At 34.2% G+C, this 13,989-nt stretch overlaps 1 protein-coding gene across 3 annotated transcripts; it reads left to right on the top strand.

Annotated features, from left to right (window-relative positions):
* Positions 1-972: 972 nt before the first annotated feature.
* LOC130623402 (eukaryotic translation initiation factor 4E transporter-like) lies at positions 973-13,471 on the top strand. Of its 3 annotated transcripts, XM_057438882.1 has the most exons (19): positions 973-1,226; positions 1,305-1,364; positions 3,612-3,679; positions 4,609-4,685; positions 5,321-5,428; positions 5,513-5,671; positions 5,765-5,897; positions 6,013-6,046; positions 6,142-6,243; positions 7,042-7,238; positions 7,676-7,820; positions 8,247-8,410; positions 8,833-9,009; positions 9,100-9,271; positions 9,348-9,568; positions 10,166-11,000; positions 11,075-11,469; positions 12,009-12,198; positions 12,303-13,471. In XM_057438882.1, the coding sequence occupies exons 1-19, from the start codon at positions 1,148-1,150 to the stop codon at positions 12,452-12,454; spliced, it is 3,468 nt and encodes a 1,155-aa protein (XP_057294865.1). In that variant the 5' UTR covers positions 973-1,147; the 3' UTR covers positions 12,455-13,471. The 3 variants fall into 3 exon arrangements, with proteins under 3 accessions (XP_057294865.1, XP_057294864.1, XP_057294863.1); XM_057438881.1 differs by having other exon boundaries at positions 5,513-5,897; positions 8,833-8,994; XM_057438880.1 differs by having other exon boundaries at positions 5,513-5,897.
* Positions 13,472-13,989: the final 518 nt, after the last annotated feature.

Genomic DNA, 13,989 nt, shown 5'->3' with positions numbered 1-13,989 from the left:
ACCATAGTCTAGTTTAGAGGCTATTGTGCTTGCACGCCTTCCGTAGCTTAGGTAGGAGCATTATACATTGACTTCAATGATGCGTTTTACCAACAGGGTTCCTTTTCACGTCCCTAACGTTTTCCGCAGAGTCTCTTGGTCACTGAGCCGTTATCACAATGCGGCCTTCTTTTGCAAGTATCAAAATAATCTTACAGGAACAATGTTGCACAAACCTGGTATTTTACGCTATGCGTGTAATTAAACGTGAAGTAAAAACATTTTACAATAGGGCTTGTCCGAAGAAAGCTCAATCTCCGCTCTGATGAGATTTTGTCGTGGATTATCTTGCTACTTCTGTCACATCAACAATACTAGAGAAATTGCAATTTAAAGTACAAAATAAACAAAAAAAAATGTACAAACAAAAAAGAAAAGAAAAGAAATGATCAAACACATTCACCAAATAATCAGACTGCTTGATTTGCTACTTACCGCTCCTTTCCCGGTCTCCCAATTTTAGCTAACGGCGATCTTGCTCCTGATGCTTCTTTTAACTATCGAATATAGGTTGGGTTAAAATCCAGATCCGAGGTAGTGAAGCCGTGTGAGTACGCCGTTGCAGATAAACAGAAAAAATCGATTATTGTTATTATACATAATATCGCTATTATAATAGCGAGATATGAATTTAAATATTTAGATCTAAAAGGAAATACCCTAAAAGATTATATGTCAGTTTTAGTCAAGGGATCGTTCATGTGAAATGTACACGTTTTTCGACATTTTATCTGCACATACAAATATACCTCTTGATCGACCTCTTGATCCGTCGTCATAATGCTCTCTCAAAAGATGTTTCTGAGAGGGTCGGGGAGACCGGGGAAGACTTGGCTTTAATAAATTAGTAAATTCAAATTGAGGAACCTGCGTCGAGTAGTACGTCGTACCTAGTCTTTTTCGAAGAAAACAAAAAAATATACCCGCGCGATAATCTCGACAACAAAATACTCTTCAGAACTGGAAGTAAGGTCGCATGTGAGCTGTTGAAAGACATATCCTGGAAAAGAATTGCTAGTTGACTGAACATTCCAGTTCCTTTTTAACTCACATTTATGTATTTATCTTCTCTTTCTATGTGTTTTGTGTTGTGATATTTTAAAACAAAATGAGTTCAAGTGACGTCCTAGTAAATTGTGAGCAATTAGAAGTAAAATTAAAAAAGAAAACAGAGGAAAAAAGGGCAGGTAACAACATAACCAGACTATTTTCTAAGGTTTATTAGATTAATTTTTCTGATTGTAATATATTGTTTTACTTTCTAGTTGATGAATGTAATGATAAAGCTCCTGTACCAAAGAATCAAGGTGGAAAAGTTAAACTAGGTAAGAGGGTAAAAGTGTTTTTGATAAAAATGCCATATATTTAAAGGGGATTTTCCTGAAGGTAATTGGATTGTGAATTTGCAGCCAAAGGAATCAGAACAGAGTTTCGTTTGTTATGATTTTAATTCAAAAAATTTGCCCAATGAAAAGTAAAAACAGTTTCTACATTTTAGTGCCCAAATATTTAGTTTTATTCTTCAGCAATCTTCAGTTTGCTACTGAATTCACTATTACTAACAATTCGCTTCTTGAAAACCTCCCTTAGGGGAAGCTTGTAAATTTTTGAAATTGTGGTTTTCTTTCGGTAACTTCTACAAATTGCTACAAAATTCTTACTGAAATGGCCTTTCAATTGGCCACAAAAAAGACAAACATTGACAGGGTCGCCACACCTCAACTCTTCGATTCTCCTCAATTTTAAAAGGCTCCTCAAGGTAGACTTTAACAACTTTCCCCTGAACTCTTGTTGCATTTTTTTTCAATATGCATAAAAATACTAGCTACATGGGTACCTGAACATTCTAAAAATGCTAAATTTAATATTTTTGCAATAAAATCTTCCTTTAATTGAATTCAACTTTTTAAAAAAATATGATGACTAATCAAGATGCAAAAAAAATAATAATAATAACAATATTCCAGTGGCCCCCAATGGAAATATTCATTAACTATATTTTCGGGATTTTCAGGACTTGTTACTTTAAATACCTTTAGTGAATAAATTTTGGCGCGGATAAAATCTGGCGAATTTCACTGAAATTCGCCAAATTAAATAACATGTAAATAACATTAAATAACATGTAAAAAAACACAACATTTTCTCATCCCATCTCGTAAAAATAAACGAGAAGAGAAGATATCAATGTTATTTTTTGTTGGTTGAATGTCCATCCACAATTATATTGATTCACCTTGTTTATGTCCATAAACAAGGTGAATCAATAACGTTACTTTAGGGGCACCATTGGTAAGGCCACTGGAAGTTGACTCCTTGTTCATGGTAATTTGTTGCAATTAAACTAAGATGTGCAGTGCACTAATTTTGTAATCACAAAAAATAGTTTGGTGGTTAATCAGAAGTTCAAGTTTTTTTGTGATTTATAGCAAAAATTAGCTACTTTGCTAAAATAGTTATAATACAAGTGAAAAACAAGACAGATTATTGTTGTAACACCCTCCATCGTTATGATTAATATATATGTTACGCTGGCTAAACTGTAATGCAGCAAGAGTCGATACCATTTAGGAAAAATAATTAAAACAAGATAGAATACGCTTGTCGTAACACCCTCCTCAGTTATGAATTTAAAAAAATGATTTTAACGTTGCGAAAGACTTTAAATATTCTCAACTAAACAATCATAGTCCGAAAAAGAATTTGCACTTAAATTTAGATTTTCCTATAAAACTGCGAAAAAAAAACATTAAAAGAACACTAAAGTTGTTTGTTTTATTATTTTAAGTAGGAGAAGAATAACCTGCTATAAAACTTTAAAAACAATACAAGTATATTCTGTACAACCCTCAAAACAGCGCAAGAATAATTCTTGATGTATAAAATTGTTGTCGTAACACCCTCCTCCGTTGTTATTTTTTATTATTTTTTTTGTTCTTCCGACCATGCATTCTCGATAAAATTATTTTTATTTTGCAGACGAACGTAAGTTACAATCGACTTCGCCCGTAGAACAACTAATGAAATTGGTGTTGCCTAAAAACTGATTTCTTTTCGTCATTCGCCAACTTTTAAAAAATTTATCATTCGCGAAATTAAATCCCGCCAAATATTCCATTTTGATCATTTGCCAAATTAAATATTCGCCAAATTTTATCCACATAAGGTATCTAATATTATTTAAAATCACAGTACCAAGACTCCTAAATCTCTAAAAGCAGATATTTAACAAATTTCTCCTGAGATATCTCCTGAATTTTAGTTAAGCGTTCTAGGTCAGCCTGTCGCATGGTTTTTCCAAAATGCTACATGGCTTAAAGAAATTGAGCAAAGTGTTTGAGACTTTAATTCAATCTCCCAGAAAAAAAGCTGTCATTATTTGCATTGCTGTGATAGTGGCTTATTATGTTATAATACCTATATACTTCTGTCCGTCTGTCACGCAAAATGGTAGCTTAGCTGCCCAAGTAGCGAGATGCATGCAGTATGGTATAAAAAGGACAGGCGAACCCATAGATTTTTCCACGAGCTAACAACTAGTCTTTACTAAATAAACAATTTTGTGCTTTTAGCAAAGGACAAAGTTGTAGAAGAAAAACCTGGCATCAAAAGTAAAGATATCTTGCATGTTTATGACAAGGTAAGGTTTTTAAAAAAAATTTACCGTTGCTTTGTAAAGATGCTTTGGGATATAATTATATACTACCATAACCCTATAGTGGAGTCAAATGTTCTTGAGAAACAGAATTCTTTGCACTGGTTGTAGAAAAATCCATCGGAATTTCCCATTGAAACAACCCATGTAAATTCACCAGTTGCTTAAAGCATTTTGGATTACACCTCAGGATCAGATGTTAGATGGCAGCATTCAGCAGTAGATGAGATGTGCATACTTTAAATGGCTAGCCTCACAAATATTGAGAAATATACCCTGTCTATTATTTCCAGGAGGGGCCATGGCTTAGATGGGTAGTCCTAGAGAATTTAATGCTCATTTTGAGCTACACAGACCCACCCGAGGTCCCTGCTCTACTAGACAACTGGCAACATCCAACGGCCCACACATTGCAATCTCCCCAATTCCTCTTTGGGTTAACTTGGGGCTATGGTAACATTCACTCCATGTTGAATCGCTGTCAAGGGGAATCAAATCCCAGTCTCCCGCACAAAGTGAAAGAGTTAAAACCACTAAACTACAGCACCACTACAGTGCAATTATAATTGGTGTCTTATGTTAACATGGACTGCAAAATAATTGCTTCTTTTAATAAAAGAAAACATTAGATTTACGCACAACTTCCTGTTTTTTCTTTTCTTTTTTTCCTTCTTCGGGTAAACATCTAATATTTTATCTTCTCATTCTTCGGTTGCACATGAATTAATCATTAGCTCATATAAACATATTAAATGACAGATTGATTTTTTTACTGTCACAATTGCAGAAATCATGTTTACAATATCAATTGCTGTTTCCAAGTTCCATACACTGACTATCGTAATTGTTAATTACACATGGTGCCAACATTTAAAATTTAGTCCTGATATAAATTAACTATAAAACTATTTTAGGAAACACTATTGGAATTAAGATCTGCTGCAATTTCATTAGAGAAGCCAGATTGTTTAAGTGAAGAATTTTTTAACAAGTAAGTGGAGATATATTTTTTATTGCAATTATTTCTACTTTGACCATTTTTACTTTGGCCATTTATATTACAATGGTTGCTGAAATGACTGAAGTGTATTAGGGAAGACTTTCTTACCAAATTTGCCATACTTTGCTGTTATACACAGTTAAGGCTTCTGAATTACATCCATTCTCCCTAATCTTAATATTTAAAAAAAGATAGAAAATATCAAATGTTATATTATACTTTTAACATTGGAAATTTTACTTCTGTAAAACTGCAATATCTTCTTGTCCGAAAGTTAACATTGAACATACTTCCACCGTATAGCTGATAAGCATGGGGAGTTTGGTGAGAAAATCACCCCCTAATTCTGGTGAAACTTTTTGTTTGATAAGATCGTATGAGCATTAACTTGATGAAGGATACCTTGCTTCAAAATGTGTCAAAATAGATTCACAAGATTTAAATTTCATTTGATCATATTTATAGTCATTGTTTTCCTTATACTGGTGGCACTTCAGTTTGTCTGAACTATTGTGTTATCATTTTATGATTCACAAGGGTACTATTAAGTGATAAAATAATTAAATGAATGTTGATGTTGCAGATTTTTGTTTATTATGCTTAATGTCATGTTATAAATCCCATAGAGATGGTGTGTGGGATCCTGAAGCATGGCACAAATCCAACATGTCAAGGTCAGCTTCTCCTGCTGTAGACGGAAAAACTGTACTGGTTGAAGGGAAAAAATTGGAGCTGTGAGTATCTATACTAAAATGTCAATAAAGTGATTATAGATGAGTATAGATTAATTTTATTGCTATGTTTATTCTTTTTTTTAGTGTGGATGATGATATAGAACTTGCACCAAGAAGGCGAAGTTTCCGACAAGGCTGCCAAGTGCAAAGCTCTGGGGAAGTTGAAAAGGCAGAAAAGACCACCAACAGAGTTGTTTTTGAAAGAAAAAATCGTTTGACAGGAAGAGCTGCTTCTCAAAGAAGGTCAGTTGAAAACTCCTACAATGAAAAGTCTCATGAATCTGAGAAATCAAGGCGGGATAAGCATTATGATGAAGAAAAACCTCGTTATTCAAGATATGCTGATAAGGAAAGTCGACACCCAGGCAGAGATAATGATCGATTCTTTGAACGGGAGCGGTTTGACAAATACAATGATCAGAGGAGTGACCCGCGCAATGAAAAATCTAAATCAAACAAGAATGAAAAGGTTGGTGGTTGTCTTTCATGCATGTCTAAGTTATGCCTTTGTTGTTACTACTCTTTGTCACTGTAGTTGCAGCCAAATTTAACAATCATTTTATTCTTATTTTTCTTTATTTCAGCCTTCTGTGAATAACTCCAAAAATTCAAAATCAGGTTGGTAATTGTATGTATTGTTAAGAACATCAGTTGCTGTGCTGTGTGAAATTGTATCCTTTCAATTAACGTTTCCTTTTGTTATTGATTTATAGGGTATGAAGAAAAATTGCCAGAATGGATGACAGATGGTCCTACAAGCCAGTTGGACATCATGGAGTTTACTGGATTCCAAGATATTGAGGAAGAGAAAAAAGGTTTTTTTTTTTATAGTTATGAAGACTTATGTAAAATGTTTATAGCCCTTTAATGCTTGTTTAATACTTGTTATTGACATTTCAGTTCAGCAGAAATAGTACAGACTGAACAGTGTCCCCGGTCTTAAAATATTATATTTCTGCCAGTCATCATGACTGCTGAGAATTTAAAATAATTGGTTAAATCAATTTTTGGCTGTCACAACATGTTTTTAATTAAACACTGTCACTACTTATGGGACGAATGTATTAAATATGAAATTCCATGAAAAAAAAATAAGTTGAATATTTGATCTTTGATTTTTCAAGGTGTAAAATACATTACAAGGATTAATTTATTTGATTTTGATTTTGGCATCCAAATTAATTACATTTTTTTCTACCAAATTCTAGACAAACCAAGTCTTGATAGACATTTTCAAAAAGTTTAATTTAGTTTGTAAAATGTAATACTTTTATACTTTGCTACCACCTAATATCAAATAAAATAAAGAAATAACTTTTTTAAAGTTTTTAATAATATTAACCTTTTATCTGAAATCTTACTAAAAATCTTTTTTAAAAATAAATAGAAAGAATATTTAATTTAAGCACTGATGAGAAAACTGCATATTAATTAATTAAAAATGCTTTAGTTTTATTTAATTTACTCAGTGGTGTAAACTTGATGTTATTGTATGTTTTTTGTTATGTAAATTTCAAGAGTGTCTTTTTGTTTGTGGAAGGCACATTTAGTTGCTGGTCGATTTGACTGTTCGATTTTTCCTGATGTCTACTTTACTTTTATACTTTTTTCAGCGTATGCCAAGCGCAGAAAGAAAGTGCGCATCAGTCCAGATGTGGATAAACAAAATGAAGCAAAAGCAAACTCATCAAATCAAAAGAAGGGATCCAAATCTGTGACCAATGAGCAAAAGGATTCTGAGAAATCTTCAGACAAAAATTTTGATCTTAATGATTTTTTCAATGAAGTTGACTATTACCCACCTCATTTGGTAAGATACATTCAAATTTTGTATCTGGCTAGTAATACAAAAATTTGTGTATAAAATTTAGTTTTTTTTGCCTTTAACAATAAGAAATTGTTTAGCTTTAATCTTACCTGTAGATAAGTAAAACTTAGCAGCTTATTGTCCTAGAGTACGAGTAGGCCTCTCTGAGGAAGCACTTGATCTGTTTTTGTTCTTTTTTAATGCTTTTATATAATAACAGTGATTCTCTTTACTTCAATAGTATGCTATGTTTTTGTGTTTTAGTACGGGCCTGGTACACGTTGCTCTATAAAATGACCTGTGTCCTTCCGTTACCAGAGGGTCTAAAATTATGCTCTTCAGTTTTTGTATATTTAATATATTAGGTCAAGATAAGCACTGTTTCTACATGCGGAGCAACTGCAAACTTTCACTTTTACTTCTGTTTTTATTTCTGGTAGTTTCATGAAGACCTTGTTAAGGGTGATGGTGTTAAAAGTCGATTCTCGCAATGGTTTTCTGCTAAGAGAAGTCGAAGTAATAGTTGTAACAGTGGTGGCTCAAGACCTGGCAGTGCACAGTTAGTCCCAGAGGAGGTCTTTTCAGGTATGCATCTCCTGAAGATGATAATAACAAGCATTTATGATTATATAAAAACTGTATAGTTATATTTAACTTTATAGTTATATTTTCTAGGATGCATATCATTCAGGTTATAACCAAACCCACTAAATAACCCAAAAATTCAAAATTCAGACCCAGAATATCTATTCCTCCTAAAACCTAGTTGTTTTTTAATTTTTTTAAATAGTAACTATTATTACATTTTATGTGTCAACAAATAAACATATGTTTGTGTTGCAATAGGAATTATATTTACAAAATTGTTCCAGAAAAGAAAGGCTTCATTAGTAACTCTTTATTTCCTCCTTTTCAAAATCTTGTAAATTATAAAACAGCTTTAATGTACATGTTAGTGTTTTCCCCTGCACTGATCTTGTATAATGGTTCAATTGTTTGGTCTTGCAATAGGAGTTTCACCGAAAAGTCCTGTCATACCAACACCTTACTTCACTCCGATTCAACCAGCCCCGGCTCTAGTGAATGCTGCAGCAAATGCACATGCTGTTCAGACGTCTAATATTTTAAATATTATTCAAGAACAGCGGCACCAAAATATAACTGAAACTAAAAAGGTAATTTTTTAAATGGTTTGGCATGGAAAAGCTTGGAAAAATCAACTTGTTCTGGAAATTCCTGGAATTTTGACACAACATTAAAGATGGAAAGTAATCATGCCAAGAAGAATGTTTGCAATGCCAAATATTTAATATTTTTTCCAAACGTTACAGAAAAGATTTTTAGAAGTATTTCTTAAACTTCTTTATTTTACATCTGCGCATTTTTAAATATTTTTTATGGTATTTCCATAATTAATGAATAAGATGTCATAGCGTTCGTTAAGATTGTGAAAGTTCTTAAAAACAGACGCCAAAAAGAAACTCGTTTAATGTTATTTGGCTTAAATATCATATAAGAACAATAAAATCCAGTATTGTCTGTTTAAGTTGAACACAATGTGCGAACATTTTTTTTTAAATTAGCATCTTTTCTGTAGACTAACAGAGAAGTAAAGGGTCGTATGACAGTTGAAGACCTCGAAGAAATGACGAACAAGTTAAAAGTAGAAGAAAATCCTGATGCTTCCAAGAGTGCTTTTGATATGCTTGTCATGTCTATGAAGGAAGCTGGAGAACTTCCAGATAAACCTGCTCCTGTCGTAAGTAATTCCACCGTAAGTAATGAAAGTAAATAAAGTGTTTACATATTTTTAGACCAAGAGGAATTTAGCTAATCGATAGATGCTCTTTTGTTTTGTTTTCAGGTTACTGGACTTCCTGAGCATTTATTGCCTCAACCTCCCAAAAGGACGTCACCTACATTTGAAAAATTAAAACGCATTTTAAGCCGGTCTCCATCCCCTGTGCAAATGATGAATGCCATTTCAACAGTTGCATCAATCATTTCAAGTAATCCAAACATAGATAATGAATTATGTGAGTAATTCTAGCTGTTTATCATCTATTAATTAGTTATTTTGCCTAGTTTTATAGATGCATTTATTTTTTGTAGCCCGTCTCTCTCAAAGAAAATCATTGACTCCAAGTCCTGTGCCAATGTCAACTTTTTTTGATCAAAACTCGGATAACGTTAATACATCTGCTAACATGCCTGCAGCAACTCCTGATGCAGACAAATCATCTACCCTAAATCAGGGCAGCGCTCCACCGAAGCGAATGTCTACTGCTTTTACTCCAACTTCTGTTCTGAAGAAGATTTACAATGAAAAACAGGTATGATAGTAATTTTTGGCAGCATTGCACTCATAGTCTTGGTGCTACTGGAAATATATCAATTTATGTTTTAAATAAGGTGTGATGCTTGACACCATGTCAAGCATCACACCCTATTTCACAGCTTCCTTTTACGTCCATATATAGCAAAGTTAAATACTTAGAAACATATACAAGGTCGTTCAGCATATATATTATGGTAATATTTTGACCTCCGTATTGGAGGTCTTCGTCAGACTATACAAAATTTTGTATAGTCTGATACTATATATACATGTAATAAATTGTTCTAAAATTTGTTTTTAAGAATTCCATGAAGGTGTGGCTATTTTTTTCGAATTAAAAGGTTTATTCAACACTGTTCTTTATTTTAGTTCAGAGCCTGCGTGGTTTAGGAATTTAAATTTACTTGTAGGGGGAAATATCTCAAATTGCAATTATTTATTAATTTTTAAGAAAATTAAGCAAACTTTAGGGAATATCACGCCAGATTGACCACAAAGTTTTTTGTAATAGTGTAGTGTCATTTTTGAATTTTTATTGTTATTGAAAATCGATCTTTAAGTAAGCGGTTGTTTTTTTTTGTTTTTTTTTTAGAGAGAAAGTCCCATTCCATACCAACAAGATGTTTCGTTTAGCGAGAGTAATAAAAATACAACCTACGAAGAAATTTTTACCCAATCTGTACATTCTCAACAAACAAAGTTAAGTAAAATGCCTAAGGATGCTGCGCCAACCACACCCGAACGATCAGTTAGCGGGGTTGTGCATGGTTTCAATGAAAGTATGTTCCACAGTGCGCCTACTACGCCAAAGCAACATTTAAATTTAATGCTTAGTTCACCCGGACAGAATCATAGCCAAAGTGTTCCTAACACTCCAGATCACTACCACCAAGCAGAGCCACCATCGCTTCACAGAGTTATTCAACCTCCAGGAATGACTTCCAAAAATCATTCAGAACAAAATGGGTCTGCATTTACTCCTACAAAGCCTACTCTGTTGGCACCGTCAGACTTTCAAGGTCCTATACAGGACAGGACTAAAGGAGATGTTGGTGTTATTGGTTCAGGTATTCCTAAACCACAGAATGACTTCGATACGAGAACAAACTTTCGGGAAACTCGTGGTGTTGCAGACCCTAGGCTGGCCCCGGGTAACGGTGCAACTCGAAGTGGACGATCCTTCATTGCAACACCAAACGACCCTTCTCTTGCCCCTGGTAACCCATTACGACCACTGATTCAGTCTACTCCAATGCCACCGCAACAACACATGCATCAATCACAACAGCGGCAGCTACTTCAGTCGCAGATACAACAGAAACAACTTATTCAACAGCAGAAACTACGGCAAATAGCTCAGCAAGCAAACCAGCAGAAGTTGCTGTTGCAACAGAGCAAACAAAACAAGATGCTACCTAATGCGTCAGGTAGGTTATTAAATATCCCTGTTTGGAGTTGTTGTGTAAACGTAGTGTGTTTTATTTTTCTCATCTATTTGCAGCAGTTAGACCGTTGCTTCCCGATCCTGATGGCTCTGGGAAGTTTCCAAGGTCGACGGCAGAACACAACGCATCACAGCAACAACAGCAACAGCAGATACTTGCTTATCAACAGCAGCACCAACAACAACTTATGGCACAACAGCAGCAGACCCGTATGCAAGGGCAGTTTCCTAATACAAATTTTCGGGGTCGTCAATTTCAACCTCCTCACACTGCACGCAATTCTCTGCCTATACCTATGCCCATGCAACAGCCTGGTATGACGCCTCTACACAACATGAACCAACCGAGAGGGATGCCAAACTTTGCCGCACAAGCTCTTGCTCAACAGCAACTGCTTCAACAAGCACGTGCAAGATTTATTGCGCAAGCTCAGTTGATGCAGCAACCGCAGGTACCGTTTGTTGTTTGTTTTTTTGTTTGTTACGAGATTAGCGAGCACCGTATTGTTTGTTACGAGATTATTGAGCACCATGTGGATTTTGTGCCAATATAAAATTGTTTTCGATTCATAGGCAGTGAGAATGTCAAGAAAACAAATATATATGTATGGTAGTATGATCTATTGGAAGTATACATGTTACGAGAGTTTTTGCGAAAATTGATCTCGCAAATAATTAATCTTGTAGCAAACGATAAATCAACGTAATTCTTAACAAAAACACATGCTTGCATATGTAACTTGAGTTTACATTTTGACTTATCATTTTAACTTTAGTCCAATTTTGAAAATTCTTGTTACGTTTTTTTTTCTAGACGGTACAGAACGTAAAACAACTCAACACTATAGTTTTAAGCATACATAATTGATATATAATTTCTGGGAAAAAATTATTAGCGGGATTTTCGTTACTTTTTTCGACATTTTTGTCAATAAAGAACTTGCATATGCTTTGCTCCCTACTGATAAACAGGCAAACTTTCGCTGTTTAGGTTGTCCAGGCTGCTCTGATGGCTCAAGCTGCTCTTGCTCGGGGACAAGCTCAAGCACAAGCTGCGATGATGCTGCATCCAAGAAATTTACAAGCCATGGCTGAGCAAATGGGCATCCGCCCGCCTTTTAATAAGGCAATTCCAACTCCGATGGTACCACAGTCTTCTGTCCAACAGGGCAATACTACAGGTCCGTTGATCTATGTTGCTAATACTTAGCTTGTCTAGCATCGCCCAAGAAATGACGCGAGACTTAGTTATTATTTTCATACTTTTTTTATTATCCGATATTAGGTAACGTAAATCCTTCAGGTGATGAAACCCTATCGAAATGGTTTAGTCCTGATGTTCTTCAACATATTCCTCAAAACAAGTCGTCCTCTGATGCCCCTGGTGGGAAAATAATGTCCGTGGAGGAGCTCGAAAAGACTCAACGAAGTTTCTAAACTTGCTCAATTTTTGTACTTATTTATTTAGTTCCAAGCGTTTTTTCATCTTCGTCCCCATGGTCTTTTGCTTTTATAAACACGACTTTTGGCAATAGACCCGGGGGACAAGGACGGTTTTGTCTGTTTTTTGTTCTGCATTGCGTTTTTAAAGAAAAAAGTTAATATTTCCTTGTCTGCCATGTTTGTTAAACATATATATATATAAAAAAAGTTATTTTAATGTTTGTTTTTAACTTGTACGTTTTAGTACCTTGTGTGTCATTTGTGGAGTAAGCTAACCAGTGTATTTTTTTTATTGACAGCACTTATGACTGTGTTTATTATTTGTATGTAATTGTTATATATTTATACGTGCGTTTGTATTTTTCCCGTGTATCGTGGTTAAAAAACTAAATTATGTCTTTGTTTGTTTGTCTATCTGTTCTTGTTTATGTTTGCTAGTTTTTTCGTTTGTTTGTTTGTTTATTTCTGGATATCCTGTTTTGTTTTGTGAAAGTTTTCAGTGAATGGTCGTATTTTTGTATTTGTATGTTAACAGGATATGAATAGTTGTATAGTGCGAAACATATTGGATTGTGTATTGTTGAGCATCGTTCTTTTAAATTCACGTTTTTTTTTTGTATTTATGTTTTGCTTGTGAAGGTTCGTTCAAACATTTTCTATTGTTGCGTTTCTTTTTGTCGGAAGCTTTTTCGGGCGAAACGAAAAATCTGGGATAATCGAGTATATCGTCCGTTTTGCGTGAGATTCGAGTAAAGAATTTGTAACTTTTCAATTTGTTGCGTTACTCTTCATGAAATTCGATTTGTCCGTCTGTGACGTACGATTGACTTTTTTCTGTGTACTAATGACAGTTCTCTGTGGAGATGCTGACCCAGAGAATAGTATTGAGATTATTATTATTGTTTTTTTTCTTCATTTTTTTTTTTTTGAAGATTCTCACGATGTTTATAATTATTCGGGTTGTATCTATTGAAGAAAAGGATGATACAGAACAAACTGTTCATAAAACTTCGTATGTTTTTTAATCACGCGCGATAGTGGTGAATTTGGCACAAAGTTACTCATCAACAAATGCTAGAAAAAGTTTTCCAATTTTTTTATAAAAATCATAATGGCGCCATTTTGGGCACACCCCCCCCCCCCCCCCCCTCCCTCCACATGCGCCAAAGCTGGATTCAAAATTAGCTAAAAATATGGTTTCCATATTTTTAAAAATGTCTTTCTTTTTATAGATAAATTATAACCTAAGAACAGATGATTATTTACAAATTGCAGTAGAATTCATGTTTAAAAAAATTATGCTGCTAGGTCTTTACCCCAAATTAACCGTAAATAAGGTTTTTATGCTTGTCGAAAAATTTCTTTATTTCATTGTTTATGCTTCTTTACTTCAGGTAACGGTGAAAGTTCAGTCCCATACGTATTGGTCCAAAGGTAAACGCATGCAAGTGCTTATATCAGGCTACATTTAGGAAACGCTTTTTGATTGTTCTGTTCGTTTAAATTTCTAAGCGCAGACTTCATATCAA

This window comes from Hydractinia symbiolongicarpus, chromosome 13, assembly GCF_029227915.1.
Source record: "Hydractinia symbiolongicarpus strain clone_291-10 chromosome 13, HSymV2.1, whole genome shotgun sequence".
Taxonomy (NCBI): domain Eukaryota; kingdom Metazoa; phylum Cnidaria; class Hydrozoa; order Anthoathecata; family Hydractiniidae; genus Hydractinia; species Hydractinia symbiolongicarpus.
This window is presented reverse-complemented; position numbering and strand designations above follow the sequence as displayed.